An 18,152-nucleotide genomic window follows, 5' to 3' on the forward strand; every position below is an offset into this window, starting at 1 on the left:
ACGAGGGACCTTGACCGCTAACACATCAGGGTCCTTGGACCGCCGTGCGCACTGCTCCCTTCGTCAGATATGCCGCTTACATCTAACTTCCATAGCATCCATCTATCTAACACACCGCTTCAGTACGGCCGCCGCGCCGTACTGCTACAACTAGTACTGTCGATACCCGTGACGCATCAACAGCCAACTATCCCGACCTAATTGTACGTCACGATATCGACGTGAGCGGACTTCCTGCTAACGGCTTTGGTGTGGCTCTTTCAGGTCCCACTGGATATAACTGCAGAAGTCGCCAAGACCACTGCCCGCGGTATATCGTTGTCAGAAGGAGGCTGCCATGTCAAACGAGATCTTCTGGGCGAACTCCTATCACGGTGATAGTCCATTTTCGTTGGTGTGAGTGCCGTCGACTTTGAGAAGCGTGCATGACGGATGTCATTGGCAGGTACATTCCGCTCTACAGAGCAAAAGAGAACATCACGAAGAAGCCGCGGCAGCGGTCGAGGACGAGATGAATTCATTAGACGGTGGTCCCTCGACGGGCCAGGTACATGAGGGAGGTCTTCCATGCAAGTGGATATTGATATATTGATACGTCATCGGAGGAACCGGGTGTAAGTTGATGGCTTCCACATCTGATATCTGTAACATTTCAACCCTGACATTGATCGAATAGGGCTGTAACGTAACAGGCGCACGTCTTGCGTACGCTGTCCAAACGCTGTCGGCGCCGAATCCCTTGCTTTCTGGACTTATGTCCCGGGAGCGCCCGCTCCACTTCAGCCACAGACCTCGAAGTACGGAGTCCGAGTCAAAGGCAGGGCTCAGAAATCACCGCGTCTTCTTCTTACAAGCAGCACGCGGACCTTCGCCCACTACTTATCTCAACGTGCGTGCTCTTCGCCCGTGAGAAGTCGGATGCGCGGCGACCTCAATCTGCTGTACGTACTGCCAACGCATGCCCACTCCCACAGTCCATTCCCCGCCACCCCAGTGATGGACGCTGGTATGATTCGATCGGCGTCGTCGCCTTCTCATAATGGCTCTGCCGGCGAGGCTCCTCTACATAGCCTGACTCGTGGCCGCCCTGGCCCCGCAGCCATCCCGATATTAGAGTCTTCCATCCATTCTGGAACTCTTTCCTTTACTCCCTGGACCGATAGCGCACTAATAACAGCACTCGGCTGGGAACGTACTCGTTCTGTCAAGCTAGTTCTCTGGCTGTTGGGCGCGCCCCGCGCTCTCCCGCACTCGACACGTGATACGCCGCCGGGGGTGGTTCAGGTTCTTCTTCCTCTCCTCTCTCTTTACTTCAATCAGGGACCGTACACGACTGAGGCGAGAACGTTTCATATCACTATATAGATACCGTACGCTGACGGACTTACGTATTCAAGAGTTCTCTGACGAGCGCAGTAGCTCTCGCCTAATCCCAATCCTCGAACCGCTATGGAGGCCGGGAGCCGACCGCGTCTACCCCTCCTTCCTTTCTTTGCGGTCCTGCAGACCTGTTTGGCATGTCTCCTCGCTCTGCAACCACGCAAGCCCAGTCGCGTTGCGGGCTCGATAGGATTGGTGGCCTTCATCGCGGCCGCATACTGCTGTACCACAGGAGAAGCCCCCCGAGACTATTCAATAGGCAATCTCATCATGATCCAGGCGTTCACAGCAGTCCTACTCCTCTGGCTCGTCGACCCAGTGCATGATTATTGTCATGAGAGCGATGGCAATGCCCTTGCGAAGCTCCCCTTCGTCCGCCGAATGTGGCGGCTGCTCTGCATCATCAACAATCCGCGAGGAGTCGGTTGGTCATACGAGGTGCGTACCGCAGCACATGGACACACACACATCTCATTTCATTGCTGCGCGTCAGGTCGCGCACCTCCCTCCGCGACCCAGCAGTCCGAAATGGACCTTCGTTGTGCACAAACTCGCGTGCGCACTCCGGTGGTACCTTTTCCTTGACCTAGCGCAGACCTACAACCGGTCATCTCTACGACTCCTGCACGATTCGGCGGTAGGGCCGCAGGCTTGGCTCATACGTCCCATTTCCATCATCGCGCGCTTCAGCAGCCTCGTCGGGCTACTAGCGCTGGAGAACTCACTGGCCGCTGCAACATCCGTCGCCCTGGGGATGTCGTTGCCGCGAGAATGGCCAGACATTTATGGCCGCTGGTCGGACGCCTACACGGTCCGGAGATTCTGGGGGCAAGTAGCACTCTTCGTGAGTATTAATTGCGAGCTAACATCGTCGCAGGCGCACGTACCATCAACTCCTGCGTCGGGTATGTCCTCTGTGCGCGCTTTAGTGGGACGCTGACCGACTTGAGTACAGCTCACGGCGTCTTGCGGTAAAGCGTGCTGCCATGCGCTAGGCCTTCGCCCGGGCACCCGCGCATCTTCTTACACACAGCTCTACATCGGCTTCGCTGTCTCCGGTTTCCTGCATTGCGGCGGAGACCTCATGGTCAGCCCCTACCTATTCGGCACGTCCTTCCCGTTCTTCATGTCACAGGCTGTGGCAATCACCTTGGAGGATGCGGTCATCGGTGCCGTGCGGACGAGCGGAATGAAGGTTCCAATACGTGTCGCCCATCTCGCGGGATATCTGTGGGCGATCACCTGGCTGTGTATATCAGCACCACTATACGTCAACTGGAGCCTACTGATTAGCCTCACGGTTCCGAGTGTCACGACGGCGTTTGCGGGAACTGTGGCCATCGCCTTGAAGAGTCTGGGTTTAGTGAACTGATACTTATTATGTAGGCATAGAAGTAGACAGCATGACTTGATAAGGACTTGTAGGGGCCCATGCAACGAATCCGAGGGTAGACTGTCTCTTGAGCAACGCGGACTTGAAAGAACTCCTCCTTTGAGCGCTTGCAGTGCAGTACGCGATGAGGTAAATCGGCGATCGAGGAAAGCTTAAGTGACAACGTAGTTGCAATGGACCTGATCGTCGGGTGAGCATAAGTAGCATAAACCGCCGTGGCGTTTTTGAGGAACGCTGCTCACTCGCCGCAGCCTATTGGTCTCAGTCGCGGGAAGCATGCCTTTATGTAACACTTGGAACCCCCCTCCTCGAGCTCTTCCTCCTCCTGAGTCCTCCAGTCAAAGGGCGCCCAATCCATTGTACCACGTGATTCGCATTCGCCCGAGACGGGTGTGAACGTTTGAACTTGGTTTGAACTCAAATCCGAATCGCTTCCGTGTCCAAGTCACTTACGTTGCCTTCTGCCCTAACCACCATGTCCGGATCCAACGTGCCATGGGCTACGCTCACCGAGCGCACCATGAGAGCAATATGTCGTGACCTTGGTCTCGATCATTCTGCACTGAGCAAACAAGAGCTAGCGTCACTTCTGCATGACGTCGAAGTGGGCGGCTGTAAGTGCTCTGCATAATTGCGTAGTCAAGTCTTCCTCTGACATTGTCCATTATGATAGTGGACGGTGTTTTGCGTAGATCACGCACGAGCCGCTCTCGCGAGCAAAGGGCGAAGCCGGTGGCAGAACCGCGGGTTTTGCGGCCACGAGACCGGCCTGGAATACAGAAACACGCTGGTCCTTCACGGACGAGACTTGTCCCATTCGTCGACATACCGCCTCTGCCCGAGCCGAAGCAGAAAAATAGTCCAACCAAAGTTGTCTTGGACGGTGTCTTGATGCCTCCTCTTGCCACAGCATACTCCACACCGACGAAACACAGGGGAGGCGGAGGAAAACTGGTGTTCGACTGCGTAGAATTGCCTCCGTCGCCCCTAGTGGCTAACAAGTCACAGCGCTCTCCCCGCAAATCCTGAAGGAAGTAATGACAGGCTCGAGCCTTACGTCGTCAAGGTCGAAAATCTAGGCTATCTAGGATCATGGTTTTGATCCTGTCGGAACCTCCCGTTCGCCCTCAACGACACCTTCCTTGCACTGTACGCCCTATAGCCCAGCATGGCGCATTCTACGCGCCCATGACTGTACTATACGCATTCTGGCCTGAGAACAAATGGTCTCTTGGTATCGGTCTGTCGAGTCTGTATCGTCCACTTGTAGATTGCGCTCCATAGAACATGTACGATTCAAGATCCCCGTTGCCCGCATCCTGCAGGAAACAGCATGACAAATGCGACCTACAGTATGCATAATACACCGCTTCAGGGCATCGACACATGTAGGCATCAGAGATAGTTGTGACCCGCGGCGTGCATACATCGTGTACAGATCCTTCGTTGCATTATGCAATTGACCACCGACTAAAACATCGACGCCAGACCTTGAGGTCTGACCCTCAGTTGAGCTGAGAGTATCCCAGGTCTCCATTCACGCTCTCCTGCATCTTCACGAGCCGCTCGAGCATCTTCTTCCCTCGCTCACCAAGCGTGTCTCGGAAGCGCGGCTCTTTCATCCAGAACAAGCCATGCTGGAGGATGTTGCGGGCACGGGTCGCGCCGCCGCGGGTATCTCCCATGCAGGCGTGCAGGGTCGCGCGCTTCTGGTGCGGGTCATACGTCGCGCAATGCAGGATGTTGTTATTGTAGAACACTGTCTCCCCGGCTGACGGTGGCAAAGATTAGAATGCCGCACTTCGAAGAGCGGCTGACATACGTTTCAGTGTTACTTGGATCGCGCCCGGCATGTCCAGAGGGTTCTCAGGAGGGTCCTGGGTCGATGACAGAGCGCGCTGTTCCGGTGTTCGAGGGACCTTGTGAGATCCGGGGACAACGTACAGGCATGAGTCTTCGTAGAGCGCACTGATGAACAGTCAACTCAGGGAAAGGGAGGGTAGGTGTAGGGAACGTACGTGTTCCATTGGACCTGTTAGACCAGGCCGTCTTAGGATCGGCCTCGAAGGTAAGAATCGGAGACGTACGCCGTGGTGCCAAATGTTCAGCGCCTGACGTTCCTCGTCCTCCGTCGCCTTCTCGCGCACGTCGTCGCGGTGCCATCGCAGGGCGAAGGCGTGAGACTCCGGGTTGATCAGCATGTTGAAGAGTTCTATGCATCGCGCCTCAGAGACGACCGTGGGCTCAAGGTCGGAACGGACTCACCCATTTGCAGCTTATCTTCACTACAGTCGAGGAGGCTCTTTGCAGCATTGACGAGTGGATCTGACGTGTACCACTGGGCGAAGGCTGGCTCTCCCATGTCGGGGTGCATGACGTGCTGCACTCCCCAGGAGTCCGGACTCTCCGGGTCATACGGCGGGAACTGACTGCCAACCTGAAGTGCAGATCCTCATCAGCACGGCTGCGGCCGCTGGTACACATTGTACACTCACCGTTCGCCTTAGCTTCCACTCGCCCGAACGAGTGCGCGCGATAGCGCACTCAGCGGCGTCCACCAACTCCTTGAATGACGCTTCTGGGATGAGATGTGGGATTATCACGAATCCTTGCTCGTCGTACAGCTGCTTGTAAGGCGGTTCGTTGGGCATCTTGACCTTGTCTTGACCTCTACAGCGATGAGGCCGGGATGAGAGCGTCTGTGAGATACCCGCGGCTCCGCGCAACCCAAGACTCTCAAGCCATATCCACTATCGCTGCCGACTTGGACTCTTGGTCGGCCCATGATCTTGTCAGGCAGTGCCGGGGCCTGGCCTCATGTATACTCAACACCCCTGTTGACCGCCGTGACCCCCTCGCAATATCGACTTCCGTAAAGCTTGTGGGACACCAGAGGACACCAGCACAGAGTCCAGACTGCAGACATGCCCGACAGCAACAAGACCAATACATGCCGAGGGACAGAAGTAGCCTGCAAGTCGATTGCAGCATGACAGTAGGGGGTCACGCCAGTGCGATGGCCGGCCAGTTATGGCGAAGGTGTGCCAGTGAAAGAACCGATAAAAATGGCACTGTGGGATGCTTTGACTAGTACTGCCCACGCGTTTATCGTTCCTTGTCGACTTCGACTCGCTCTGCGTTCATACTTGTGGGCATCTCCACGACCGAAGGAAAGGCAACCAGTGCAACGATGTCCAAAGCGAAGCAAGAGGTCGCGACAGTGGTGGCGAAGCAGACGGCGCGTTACGGGACCTGGGCGTCGCCCATCACGGCGGACGCGATCTTGCAGGGCGTGAGTGCACTCTGTCGCCGACCATGACCCACTGCTCACTTTGTCACCCAGGGCGGGTCAAAATCCGAGCTGTTCGTCGATCCAATCACCTCTGATATATATTACATTGAAGAGAGACCCGCAGAAGGTGGGCGTGACGCTATTGTCGATGCGAGCAAGGGCAAGGACGTAGTTGGGAAGGAATGGAACGCAAGGACAGGTGTGCAAGAGGTGCGTGTGTTGCGATTCCCAATGTTCACGATGGATCCCAACACGGTTATCAGTATGGCGGCGGTGCAGCTATGGCATACGGCGGCGCAGTGTACTTCTCGAACTACACAGACAACAGAGTGTACGTCGTCAACGGGGGGAAGGATCCTCAGCGCATCACACCTGGTGCGTGAACCCTGCCGCGCTACGTGATTGGAAACTCATTGCTGCTATCAGACAATGAGAATTATCGCTACGCCAAGCTGAACGTGCACCCCACCCAGACGCACCTCTTGGTAGCGATTCTAGAGGACCACACAAAGGATCGCCCCTCTGAAGTCGTCACGACGCTCTGTATAATCAACAGCAAGACTCAGAGCGCCACCACCGTCGTCTCCGGCGCCGACTTCTACGCCTTTCCATCCTTCTCGCCGGACGGCAGTTACCTTGCCTGGGAACAATGGGCGCACCCCGACATGCCTTGGGAGGGCTCAGAGATCTATGTTGCGAAGGTCGATGCGAACGAGGTTGGCCTGTCGGTCAGTGACATCACCTACGTAGCGGGAAAGAAGATCGACATAAGCGTGTCTTCGCCTGCTTGGGCATCGAATGACGTGCTGCTGTTTACCACCGACGAGACAGGGTACTACAACCCCTGGACATACTCTGTATCGTCTCGTCATGCGACGCCGGTGCTTCCGTCTCCCGTGGACGAAGACTTCTGCCAGCCGCTACACAAATTGGGGAATGAATACAGCGCGCCGCTGGACAGGCATGCCGGCCGCGCGATCTACTCAACGTTGAAGGCCGACCGCAGCGCGCTGTATATTCTCGATCTCTCCACAGGCGAAACCGAGGAGATAGAGTGCCCGTACACGGATATCCAGGATCTCAAGCGCGTCGCGAACGACTCCTTCGTGTTCCTCGCGAACAGCGCGGAGGCTCCGCAGGTACTCGTCGTATGCGTCCTGAGTGACGGCGCGAAGCCGGAGTTCCGGGAACTCAGTGCCGCGTGCACGAGTAATGCACCGCAGTTCCCGAACGAGCTGATCTCTGTGGCCCAGTCTGTGACGCTGCAGACGGAGGATGGACCACTGCATGTGTTGTACTTACCACCCAAGAACCCTGCATACGAGGCGCCAGCAGACGAGAAGCCACCCTGTGTGATCAATGCGCATGGTGGACCCACTGGACGGTCCTCTGCGTCCTTGGACTGGAGCAAGCAGTACTTCACTAGTCGAGGCTGGGCGTGGTACGCTTGTTCTGCAAGTGTCGACCCTGTACGTGCGGCTGACATGCAGGACGACTACAGGGTGGATGTGAATTACGGGGGAAGCTCAGGGTATGGTCGGGAGTACACGTGAGTTGTCAACCGACTTGGTGATTTACGAAGGTTGTCACCAGGCCCCAACAGAAAGCGGCTCGAGGGCCAATGGGGCGTCGTAGACGTGGAGGACTGCACTCGCGCGATGCAACAGCTTTCTCGCCCGCCGTACTCCCTCATCGACCCCAACCGAAGTGTCATCCGCGGAGGCTCAGCCGGTGGCTTCACGACTCTGGCGGCGATCTGTTTCAAGTCAGATGCCTTCGCCGCCGCGACGTCGCTCTATGGGATCGCGGACTTGCGTTCGCTCGCGAAGGAGACACACAAATTCGAGTCGCATTACCTGGAGAAGCTCGTGGGAGGCACACTAGAGGAGGTGCCTGAGGTGTACGAGCAGCGCTCACCTATCTTCCACGCGGACAACATCAAGACGCCGTTGCTGGTATGTATTGTCCTGTTCGACGTGATCATTCGTTGACACGCGATATGTTCAGGTCCTTCAAGGTGCGATCGATCGTGTTGTTCCGCCTGATCAAGCGGAGGTCATCGTGAAGGCGATCAAGGAGCGACACGGGCGCGTCGAGTACACCGTCTTCGAAGGCGAAGGTCACGGCTGGAGGAAGGCGGAAACCATCAAGGCGGCATTGGAGCAGGAATTGCAGTTCTACGAGGATGTCCTGGGCATCAAAGGTAGCGACGACAATCGGGCTGACGTTCCCTACGCTCATCGTGGCTGCTCAATACAGTGAAAGCCTAGCCAAAAGTCTAGTTATGGTCCAGAGACAAATCATAGGGCTGGTCAAGGGATTAAAGTTGAACGTCCGGGTCATAGTGGCAGTGGCCATCTGACGACGGAGTGTATGTATATATAATGCATATATTGGCGTTCCGAGTTTCGCTGTCTGTTCGCATTTCGATAATAGCCTGCTTACGGCGGGCTTACCTTTGCAGTTTACTTACCTTGCGAAGGAGGTCATGTCAGGACAGATAGCCTCACTTCAAGGTGTAAGGCGAACGTCACAGTTGCTTTGACCCCGTCATTCCAGTGTGTCCTGGTCAGAGTATCCAGTACAACTTGAACTTGTCGTGGAAAGACTGCGAAAGAGCAAACAAACTACCGGGTCGGAAGTCGCCGACGCATGGTTTCAGCCTATTTGTATCTATTTGCTCATTGTGACAATATCCCATTCTTTTTCTGCTCATCCTTGGCGTTCTCGCGACGCATCCTGGGGCACCTCAAGGATTCGCCGCGTGAGAGAAAAATGCATGTCTTGACAATGAGCCACTCGAATGTACTAAATACTGTTCCCAGTATGTACGAGCAGTGAGCACGGTAAGTAAGCGCAGGCGCCCGTCAGTCTCACGAAGCCAGTCCGTTGGTTGCCGCCTACCACTTCTGCACTTCCGCCTCTACTTACATCACCAACACTTTCGAATTCGATGATAGAGAATTGTACAGCCATTGTTCTCATGACTGCACTGTCGTTTGTTATCTTCTCCTCGTGACAACGCACCAACACCTCGGAAGCTAAAAGAGCTCGCGATATTTTCACCGCATGACGCGATCTCTATCGAGGGCACGGCCCAGTGCCCGTCACGCATGAACCAAACCACTTTGCGGAACCTTGGCGCAACCTGAGCGCAATAAATACTAGGTCCCGCCGAAGGTGTTGCGGTCCATTCCTTCGAGTCTTCTCCCATGGCCCATCAATTCCACAAGTGAGCCGCACGAAGTTCATCCTCGAATCCTGGCAGCCGATACATGCATATGACAGAGCCCCTGAGTTCGAGACACTCCAGTTGCATGCTGGGCAAGAGCCTGACCCGACCACGAATGCGCGAGCACCTCCAATCTATGCTAGCACCAGCTTCGTCTTTAACAACTCTGAGGTGAATGTGCTGCTCATCCCGAGGGAGTATGTGTTGACATAGGTCGTGCGGATACATAGCACGGCGCCGAACTGTTCGGCCTGAGGTTTGTATCCTATCATTTCTGCGCAAATCGGCTCATATTGAAATGCCTGAAGGGCGTTCGGCAACATCTACTCTCGTATTGGCAATCCAACAGTAGTACGTGACGGCGATATGAAGCCAGGGTTTCACCGTCCTTGACATTTTGTTCGCAGGAAATATTTGAGAAGCGCATTGCTGCGCTTGAGGGCGGGGCAGCTGCCGTAGCAGCTTCTAGCGGGCAGGCGGCACAGTTCATGGCGATCACGACGATCGCTGGCGCCGGGGACAACATTGTATCTACGTGAGTCACTAGTGTTAGCATAATTGAATCACACCTCTAAATAGAAAATCGCAGATCGTTCTTGTATGGCGGAGTAAGCTACCTTACCTTTTAGATCGTACGTTTTGATGAACATAGCCTCCAGACCTACAATCAATTCAAAGGTAGCGTGATTCGATGTCCGTTGACTACTTGTAGCTGATGCATCTCTTGCAGTATACCTCAAGCGGTTCAACATTGGGGTCAGATTTGTGAACAGCGACGACCCGGAGGCATTCGCCGCCGCTATTGATGACAGGACAAAGGCAATCTACGTCGAGAGCATAGGTAACCCGAAGTACAACGTCGCACCCATCCCGGAGCTCGCGAAGGTTGGTAGCGTTCGTTCCACAACTAGACTTCACACTCATGTCACGTTGAAGGTCGCCCATGACCACGGTATCCCGCTCATCGTCGATAATACATTTGGCATGGGAGGTAAGTCGGACCCTGATCTCTGTAATGGGATGTTCAAACAGCACATGTGCAGGTTATCTTACCCGCCCCATCGATCACGGTGCGGACATTGTCGGTAAGCACAGTCGCTGTCTGTGGTAAAAATTGAGCGAACGTACCCTGTAGTTCACAGCGCCACGAAGTGGATAGGTGGCCACGGAACCACGATTGCAGGCGTGGTCATTGACTCTGGTAGGCCCGAAGCAACGCACCTCGTAACACAGACATATTCACTCCTCTTCAGGCAAGTTTGACTGGGTCCGCTCGGGCAAGTTCCCAACCTTCACCGAGCCGTCCGACGGCTACCACGGCCTCAAATTCAGTGAGACGTTCGGCCCGATCGCTTTCGCCATCAAGTGCCGCGTCGAAGTGCTGCGCGACCTCGGCTCGGCGCTCAACCCCTTCGGCGCATTCCTCCTGCTGCAGGGCCTGGAAACGCTGAGCTTGCGAGGGGAGAGACACTCGCAGAACGCACTCGCGCTCGCACGGTGCGTGTTTAGCTTCAAGCTCCGATGTGAAGCGCGCAGCTGAAACGCTCGGGTAATCGCAGGTGGCTCGAGCAGCATCCCAAGGTGTCATGGGTGTCGTATCTCGGTCTCGAGACGCACTCGTCGCATAAGCTCGCGCAACGGCTACTGAGGCCAAACGTCTACGGCGGCGTTCTGAGCTTTGGTGTGAAGGGCGGCCAAGACGCCAAGGTCGGAAGTGCTGTCGTAGACAACCTGCGCCTGGCAAGCAACCTCGCCAACGTTGGTACGTGCTTGCTGGCTGCACTCACGTCCGGCAGGTTGCTTACTCCCCATTGATCGCCAGGCGACGCGAAGACGCTGGTCATTCACCCGGCGACGACGACGCACCAGCAGCTCACGACGGAGGAGCAGTTTGCATCGGGCGTTACGCCAGACCTGATTAGGGTGCGTACTTGCTCATCCCGCCTGTCGCTCCCTATCAATGAGGAATATTTTTACTGACCTTGGATGTCGTCATTGACAGGTATCCGTCGGCATCGAGAACATCGCAGATATCATCGCCGACTTCGACGAAGCTTTGAAGGCGGTGCCTTAAATCAAGTAGAGCATGAAAGCGGGAGCATGCACACATACTAAACCACAATCTACGTCCATGTAAGATACCAGCTTGAATGAACAACGACGACTATGCATAATGTCTTCGCGAGCGCCTCGGCCTGAGTGACGACTGTGCCTCCCTCTGTCTGTTCACATCCGCTACTCCGAGTCGATCGCGGCCAGCCATTTAGACTAGTACGTCACGACCATCGTCCGATTCGGTTACTCGATCGCTAACGCGGAAATAGCACACAGGGATAACCAAATAACCCAGGTGTATCATATAGCATGAAACAACCTCGAGTACAGGCGATTGAGCATGAGAGGGGGAGGTCGCAAGACTTTGACACCTCTTCTGCGAATTCCACACTCGCCTCGGGTGCGAAGATGTACTCCTCTCACGGTGGCGATGCTGCCATTGGAAACAGCAACCAGTGCTGCCGGTGGTGGAATGGAGGACATAGTCTTCAGGTGCTTGCCAACGAGGCTGCGTACCAGAGACACGTTCATTGTGCTCAATGGACTTCGCCCACGGCGGCGGAGTCGAGCAGTCTGGCCGTCTCCCAACAAGTTGAACAACGTTCGCGACCGCTCCACATTACAAGATCATCGATACACACGTATAATACAATGTATCACTACTCACAGATGCAGGTATCCCTCAGCAGTAAATCTTACGTTATGCCTACTGGAAGAACCCGCCGAAGTCCCAAGTACTCCCAGCTTTCTCCATCCTCTTGCCCGTCAACTCTGCCACTCGGAGGAAGAGAGTACCATCGACGAGCTCCGCGCCGTCCAAGCCCTCGAACGACCCCTTCGTACGATCGCCATATACCTTAGCGAAGTGCGCGAGCGCGCGCTGGAGAGTCGGAAGATGTTCGTCGCCATGGGCCAGGGTCTGCTGGATGAGCGGGAACCAGGGGTTCGCGGAGACCGCATCCGCGAGCCTGCCTTCGGGCTTGGGAGGCGGAGACGGAGCCGTGCCGGCGTAGAACTTGCGGATGGGCGGGGCGGGGCGCCCGCGGGCGACGTACCACGCGAGAGTGGTGCGGAGGAAGGTGCGGAGGAGGACGATGGCGGAGGCTGGGGAGAGATAGGCGAGGAACGACGGAAGGAAGATACTCGACGTGACGATGTGCATCCTGTCGTTGTTAGCGTGCGATGTCAGTATCAGGATGCTCTGGATCACGACCCGGGAGCTTACAAGTAGTAGTCCGCGACGAAGCCGTCGGTCTGATAGCCGCTAATGCCGTACAAGAGGGTCCCGAGCCAGCACAGCTCCTCGACCTTGCTCTCTAGAATGTACGCGCCCGAGTCGTCCGGGAGCCAGTCGGCAGCGTACTCGACGATGGCGCTGCCAAACTCCTTGCCGACGTGCTCGAGGAGGAGCGCAGCCTCCGATAGATCCTCTTGCGGCTTCAGGTTGAGGGCGCTGCACTTGAAGCGGTCGTCCTTTACGACGCGCGCAAGGACGGTGAAGGCGTGTACAGCGAACTTGTTGTCGCCCTTCAGATACTTGAGGGTGAGTAAGCTCCGTTTGCGCTCGTTGAGCGTCAGGGAGGAGAAGCCTGCTTGTAGGGGAGGCAGATCGGGTGCGTCAGCGGCGTCTTCTGGGATCTCGAAATCGGACGCGAGTAGGAGGCTAGGTGCCTCTTGTGGGTGAACTGCCATCTGTGCAAGACCTATGGAACGTGAGCGGCGCGAGTACAGCTCGTCACTGTGGTGACGCCTACCTTCAGCCACTAGTCCTGGGAAACCAAATTCGATGCCATAACCAAGATAGATCATGGGGTGGAAGGAGCGTGCAAGCAGACGGTTCACCATGTGTCGAGGAGCACCCGTCTCGGGGTAGTTGGCGCCGCGCGAGAGAAGGTATTCATCCAACGTAGCGGCAAATCCAAGTTCAAACACAACGCGGTGGAAATATTCAAGATACGCGTCGTAGTAGCTAAGGAAGATATGAGCATACGATTCACTCGCATCGCGATGCGGACTGCGGCTCACTCCTTGTTACCCAGGAACTTGTGATAGTTCTCTGCAGTGATCTCCTCCGGTGACTGGAAGGCGGTGAGTAGTTCGGCTTCTTGCTTCTTATACACGGCATCATAGAGAGGCGTGGATCCTCCCATGGCGAACAGTGCAAGTAGCTGATGCGGCATAGTACTGAAGGCGACGTAGTTAGTTGTGGCCGCCTACCTGCAGACGGTGGAACGTACTTGTGTAGCCCCTGCTCGTTACGGAAGGCGTGGAACTGCGTATGGTTATCCTTGAGTTTCCGTGTTAGTGCGAGCTTTGTCTCGTAAGTGATCCCGGGGAACCTCTCCGGGCATGCGTTTGAGGGGGCGGGGGAAGGCAAGGGGAAGAGAAGGTCAATAAAATCGTTAGAAGACATGGTCGAGGCCGCTGCGAACGTTCAGGCGGAGGTGAGAGGCGGATTCTCCTTGTGTTTAATATGCCCCTTCTACAATGCAAGCTCAGCTTGGCTATCAATGCCCGTGCCACTGGCAGGTGCATCCATTGTCCTCCGAGACCGATGGGTCTCGAGCTCGTCATGCGATCAGCTGTGTCATGTCGAGTTGCTCCAGCGACGGATCAGGCAGACGGATTGACATGAGATGGGACAATATAGATTGCGACACGGCCAGCAAGCAGAAGATAGTTGCACACTGAGCATAGCGTAGCTGTTGCAGAATACTAGGGCTAAGCAGGTGCATTAAGCTTAAGACGACGACGTCGTTGCTTGGTCGTTGCCACTGGTGGCGCGTCAGCCACCAACGACTATAGCCACTGATAACAAACATTGACAAGCATAATTGTGGCGCTGTCGCCTTGCGAGTCGGCGACGGACTCACGTTGGCCCTTGCGCGCGAGCAAGAACACAGCGCGCACGAGCTTCTCGCCTTCGCCGACGTACTGTAGCAGAGACAGCGTTGGACTCACCTTCAGACGCACTCCGAATCATTACTGTATGCACCAGCCTACGCCCGCCAAGATCTCGCGCTCGCCGCAATGGGAGTTTCGCCAACCTTAACGGCACCGTCCAAGTTCGCTCCAACCCCGTAATGGTGCCTTCTGACCCTTTCTGGTTGACGTCATGTGCAGTTCACGGGTGCTCACACCGCCTCGATAGTGCTGAGGCCTCTCAGAACCGTACAGTCATGACGAAGACGACAATTGCCCAAGGTGACAGGCTTGAGGCCCTGTTTCCTTTGCCCTCGCCGCCTCCCTCGACCCTGTCTCCTCAGCGTCTCCCCGGGGTATCTCGTCAGTCTAGCATCACGGTGGCACAGCTGCTGAAAGATAATCATACTCGTTGGCACATCTTTTTCAACGACAAGGGATTCCACAAGTGAGTGTCTGCGTCGTGCACGGCAGCTCATCTGTTTGACTCCCGATTTGCAGCCACGCAGCCCATTTGCTCCTGGCAATCTACCAGCTTGGGGCGACACCTGCGCTACTTGAAGCCGCCTACGAGTCTGAGTCCGCCTCTCAGCGTCCCGCCTACAGGTCGCCATCAGCGATCACCGAGGACAACTTCAATGAACACATAGGCGACGAGGAGTAAGTCGCTTGCTAACATGGTCATCAATCCCCGCACCTGACGGCACGTCGCAGCTACTATCATGCGTACATGGAGTTCTTCGCGTCAGCCATACGTGAATGGGGAATCAGCCCTGTTCTCGAGCAGTACCTATTCTCACCCGAGGTCAACAAGCCGCCGAAGCGGATGCTCAATCGCTTTCTGTCAGGCGTACTCCACCCGGTCATCCACGTTGGCTATGGTTGCGAATTTGGGCTCCCCGGCATGGTGGCCGAGGGTCTCGGTCAGCTCTGTGTCCAGCCCGACTATATGTTCCCGCCCTCGCTCTTCACCTCGACAGGAAGTGCGTTCGCTTCGTCGCTATCGAACATTACCGCGGCGCTGTCGTCAGTCGGTCTGAATGGCACGACAAACGGGCGCACAGAAGTTACGGAGTCGCACGCTCTTGCGATCCTTGCGAAGATCGCGAACGATCCTGCATACGCTCCATCAGCGGTCGGGATCCCCGTCGAGAGTCCTGCAGATGAGACCATGCTGACCAACGTGCTGGAGGCGCGAGGGCAACAGATTTTCGAGCTCGCGGCGGAATGGACTGTCAACCGCGGAGACAAGGAGGCAGTTCACCGCAAGATCGAGGAGCTCAATTGGATGAACGTCATCTTGTACGGTGTTGGCGGCTGGGGCGGGAGGCATTCCGCGCCCGGCAAGAAGTTCAACGGGGACTTCTTCTTGTAGGTAGACCGCAACACCCTTCGCACTACTCTCACTGACTCCTTCAAAGCCTCCACCTCGTCACCTCCGTGTTGTTCTTACATTCCTACGTCCCGTACCTCTCCCCGACCTCCATCTCGATTTTCCTCCGCGCGTACTTCAGCACCTCTCTCGCATGGTACATCGCGCGCGGCCGCCCCGCCCTCCCCATCCGCGACTTCTACGCATCCACTGCCACCCACCCGCACGCGCCCGGCCCCGCACCCACGCCGCACAAAGACGCGCTCTCCGCGGACCCGACGACGAGCGCGTGGTTCCAGATCCTGCAGAGCACGCTCGCGCACAACGACGACCACATCGCGAAGCTCCAGCGTTCCCTAGCGCACTTCGCCAGCCTCTACGGCGCGACGCCGGCGGGTCGGTTCGCGAACGTGCCCGGCCTGGACGGCGCGGACGTACTGGATGGGAGCTTGTTCTTGAGGGTGGCGGCGCTGAGCCAGGATAGGATCGGATGGATGAGGGAAGGCGAGGAGAATAAGGGGTGGGACTTCCATGGGTTCTTTGACTGATCGTACATGCTCGAGCTGCTGCGGTTGATGCTGTGCATTGCTCATGTATCGTTGACATTGAGAATAATATACTCACCTCGTCGTCTCTGATAAAAAATCCAACATGGCCCACGGCTTCGACGGTCACATACGAGCCTGGGTAACGACGATGCCGTCAGACTCGAGCAGTGCATTCAGCGAATGCAATGCTCGACTCTGGAGGCGCCGTCATGACCTTCTGCTCTTGCCGCCCTCCTTCACTCCCTCGACTGCAATTGCTGCATGCCACATCGTCAGGAAGACGTACCATCGGCTGCGTAAGTCCTGTCTTCCCCCTGAGGCTGAGGTTTGGGGAGTAGTTGTGCCGTGACATTCCTTGCTGCCCACGGTAGTCCCGAACGAGTTCCACCGCCCCACTTCCTGCCAAAGCCGGGCCATCTCCTCTTCTCTACGCTTCGCTCTCCTACCTCTCTGGTTCACCATCATGACGAAGGTGCCAGAGAGATTGAGTTGTTAGGTATCAGGGTACAATATCTAGGATGGCCCATAAGTGTGTACTGGACAAGATGACGCGCTGCGTAACGGGTGGAAGTCCTCGCTGAACGAACTCATACGGCGGGTTCATCGATTCGATCCTCGCCGAACAGATTCGCGAACAGATCTTGGAAGTCGTCGGTATGAACTCTGGCCTTCCGAGGTTCCGGCGGATTTGGAAAAGCCATCGACGAACAACCCTGCGACGGAGCCTGGACAGTTGTTGGGAGACTTTTGGCTTTCTCGCAGTCACCTTCCTCGCGCGTTTCTGGCCTCGGGTCGTCGACGCTACAGCTGAGCCGTCCGATGCCTTGCAGTGCTCAGCATCATCGTCCGTCGTCCACTTTCGCTTCTTCGATACCTGTGGGGCGGCGCTTGTGTTCGGCGGCAGCATCGACATGGCCAGTGAGGCTCCCTTTCGCCGCAGGCCACTCAATGTCCTGGCCGAAAGAGGCATTGACTCTTCGCGAATCCTGTGATGGCCCGGGGATGCTGACATGGCCGTCGAGCTCTGCCAGGGACAGACCAGCCTGAAAGACCCGTTTTGCTGTCGTACTAGACGGTTCAGCGTCAATGTTGATGTCCCGGGGTGCGCGGTCGTAAGCATCAGGCTGTACCGGCAACGTCGAGTGCTCGGCGGCTTCACGCGAAACACGCTCAAGCACGCCCAGGGAGGATTTCACGTCCACGGGCTCTTTTGGAGTAGGCGTATGGGTCTTCAGATAGCCTGAAGGCAGCGCAACCATGGGCTTTGGTCGTATGACTTGGAGCGCTTTAGCGACCGGCGGGGAGGGAAAGTGCCTGGGCTCCTCTGACTTATCGTGCGGAATCGGTACATCCGTGGGCTTGCCGTCTTCGGATAACTGCACACTGATGAATGTCCATTGATTGGAGGGATTTGGGGCTGTGTTCGCCTTCTGCCTTTTGCTTTGGGAGCGAAGTTTCCATGGACTGGATTCGCGCCCGTCGTTACTGCACTGCTACGTACCGGAGAGTCCTCGATCACTATCGGGTCTGCAGGCGTGCCCGACGAGTACGTCAACTTCGACGGTCGGGGCGCGTCGTTCGGAATTGGCGTTGCGTCACGGTTGTGGCGCCGAGGAATAGGCTCCTTCAAACACACACTCCGCGACGTCGGCGCCTCGGCGACGGTGACGGGGGCATAACCGCCCTGGGAAGTAGGCGGGTATGTGGTAGGTCGCCCAGCAGCTCGCTGTGCGTAGATGACTGCAGGGGTCCCCGATGGATAGGGGATCCACCCCGTAGGGGCCACGAAAAGCGGGAGTCGCGATGCACGGGTATTGTTTGCCGGGCCCGGTATAGTCGCCTTTGTAGCAAGCCAACGCGGGTAGTGATGGCGGAAGAGGCACTGCTTCGTCAAATGCGCCCCAATCGGCCTCTCGAGATAGTCGGTGTACCCGAACTTCTCATCAGAGATGATCGGT

At 56.4% G+C, this 18,152-nt stretch overlaps 6 protein-coding genes across 6 annotated transcripts; 4 read left to right on the forward strand and 2 right to left on the reverse strand.

Moving 5' to 3' along the window:
- Window positions 1–1,215: 1,215 nt before the first annotated feature.
- C8Q71DRAFT_417978 (membrane bound O-acyl transferase family-domain-containing protein) lies at window positions 1,216–2,876 on the forward strand. The gene is made up of 5 exons (XM_047918427.1): window positions 1,216–1,338; window positions 1,398–1,818; window positions 1,874–2,208; window positions 2,258–2,285; window positions 2,336–2,876. The coding sequence occupies exons 2-5, from the start codon at window positions 1,450–1,452 to the stop codon at window positions 2,750–2,752; spliced, it is 1,149 nt and encodes a 382-aa protein (XP_047782111.1). The 5' UTR covers window positions 1,216–1,338; window positions 1,398–1,449; the 3' UTR covers window positions 2,753–2,876.
- Window positions 2,877–3,982: 1,106 nt separating this feature from the next.
- On the reverse strand, window positions 3,983–5,631 carry C8Q71DRAFT_418069 (uncharacterized protein). The gene is made up of 6 exons (XM_047918428.1): window positions 5,269–5,631; window positions 5,039–5,210; window positions 4,861–4,985; window positions 4,792–4,805; window positions 4,596–4,741; window positions 3,983–4,544 (listed from the first exon to the last, which is right to left on the reverse strand). The coding sequence occupies exons 1-6, from the start codon at window positions 5,422–5,424 to the stop codon at window positions 4,279–4,281; spliced, it is 879 nt and encodes a 292-aa protein (XP_047782112.1). The 5' UTR covers window positions 5,425–5,631; the 3' UTR covers window positions 3,983–4,278.
- A 332-nt stretch (window positions 5,632–5,963) lies between these two features.
- On the forward strand, window positions 5,964–8,531 carry C8Q71DRAFT_889367 (Alpha/Beta hydrolase protein; the record flags this gene model as incomplete). Its single annotated transcript, XM_047928634.1, has 7 exons — window positions 5,964–6,065; window positions 6,117–6,275; window positions 6,329–6,440; window positions 6,492–7,534; window positions 7,556–7,614; window positions 7,648–8,020; window positions 8,073–8,531. The coding sequence occupies 7 exons, from the start codon at window positions 5,964–5,966 to the stop codon at window positions 8,325–8,327; spliced, it is 2,103 nt and encodes a 700-aa protein (XP_047782113.1). The 3' UTR covers window positions 8,328–8,531.
- Window positions 8,532–8,886: 355 nt separating this feature from the next.
- Window positions 8,887–11,471, forward strand: C8Q71DRAFT_904743 (O-acetylhomoserine ami). Its single transcript, XM_047928865.1, has 15 exons — window positions 8,887–9,297; window positions 9,354–9,468; window positions 9,528–9,553; window positions 9,606–9,648; window positions 9,705–9,832; window positions 9,887–9,905; window positions 9,957–9,975; window positions 10,028–10,182; window positions 10,234–10,288; window positions 10,341–10,382; window positions 10,433–10,498; window positions 10,551–10,794; window positions 10,857–11,059; window positions 11,120–11,220; window positions 11,300–11,471. Exons 1-15 carry the CDS (start codon window positions 9,278–9,280, stop codon window positions 11,369–11,371), a joined length of 1,308 nt encoding a protein of 435 aa, XP_047782114.1. The 5' UTR covers window positions 8,887–9,277; the 3' UTR covers window positions 11,372–11,471.
- Window positions 11,472–11,970: 499 nt separating this feature from the next.
- Window positions 11,971–14,119, reverse strand: C8Q71DRAFT_418247 (uncharacterized protein). Its single transcript, XM_047918429.1, has 5 exons — window positions 13,590–14,119; window positions 13,378–13,536; window positions 13,107–13,321; window positions 12,578–13,055; window positions 11,971–12,515 (listed from the first exon to the last, which is right to left on the reverse strand). The coding sequence occupies exons 1-5, from the start codon at window positions 13,763–13,765 to the stop codon at window positions 12,059–12,061; spliced, it is 1,485 nt and encodes a 494-aa protein (XP_047782115.1). The 5' UTR covers window positions 13,766–14,119; the 3' UTR covers window positions 11,971–12,058.
- Window positions 14,120–14,531: 412 nt separating this feature from the next.
- On the forward strand, window positions 14,532–16,194 carry C8Q71DRAFT_701555 (uncharacterized protein; the record flags this gene model as incomplete). The annotated part of the gene is made up of 4 exons (XM_047920197.1): window positions 14,532–14,722; window positions 14,776–14,934; window positions 14,989–15,645; window positions 15,696–16,194. 4 exons carry the CDS (start codon window positions 14,532–14,534, stop codon window positions 16,192–16,194), a joined length of 1,506 nt encoding a protein of 501 aa, XP_047782116.1.
- Window positions 16,195–18,152: the final 1,958 nt, after the last annotated feature.

This window comes from Rhodofomes roseus (assembly GCF_022264815.1).
Source record: "Rhodofomes roseus strain CIRM-BRFM 1785 chromosome Unknown C8Q71scaffold_4, whole genome shotgun sequence".
Taxonomy (NCBI): Eukaryota; Fungi; Basidiomycota; class Agaricomycetes; order Polyporales; family Fomitopsidaceae; genus Rhodofomes; species Rhodofomes roseus.

Coding starts and splice junctions, on each gene's coding strand:
- C8Q71DRAFT_417978 (XM_047918427.1), top strand. CDS start 1,450: ATGGAGGCCGGGAGCCGACCGCGTCTACCCCTCCTTCCTTTCTTTGCG. Junction 1,819..1,873: donor GAGTCGGTTGGTCATACGAG/GTGCGTACCGCA, acceptor GCTGCGCGTCAG/GTCGCGCACCTCCCTCCGCG. Junction 2,286..2,335: donor ACCATCAACTCCTGCGTCGG/GTATGTCCTCTG, acceptor ACTTGAGTACAG/CTCACGGCGTCTTGCGGTAA.
- C8Q71DRAFT_418069 (XM_047918428.1), bottom strand. CDS start 5,424: ATGCCCAACGAACCGCCTTACAAGCAGCTGTACGACGAGCAAGGATTC. Junction 5,211..5,268: donor AGTGGAAGCTAAGGCGAACG/GTGAGTGTACAA, acceptor TCTGCACTTCAG/GTTGGCAGTCAGTTCCCGCC. Junction 4,986..5,038: donor TGAAGATAAGCTGCAAATGG/GTGAGTCCGTTC, acceptor CGCGATGCATAG/AACTCTTCAACATGCTGATC.
- C8Q71DRAFT_904743 (XM_047928865.1), top strand. CDS start 9,278: ATGGCCCATCAATTCCACAA. Junction 9,554..9,605: donor GCCGAACTGTTCGGCCTGAG/GTTTGTATCCTA, acceptor AAATGCCTGAAG/GGCGTTCGGCAACATCTACT. Junction 9,649..9,704: donor GTATTGGCAATCCAACAGTA/GTACGTGACGGC, acceptor TTTTGTTCGCAG/GAAATATTTGAGAAGCGCAT.
- C8Q71DRAFT_418247 (XM_047918429.1), bottom strand. CDS start 13,765: ATGTCTTCTAACGATTTTATTGACCTTCTCTTCCCCTTGCCTTCCCCC. Junction 13,537..13,589: donor AACGAGCAGGGGCTACACAA/GTACGTTCCACC, acceptor CGTCGCCTTCAG/TACTATGCCGCATCAGCTAC. Junction 12,516..12,577: donor TTCGTCGCGGACTACTACTT/GTAAGCTCCCGG, acceptor TAACAACGACAG/GATGCACATCGTCACGTCGA.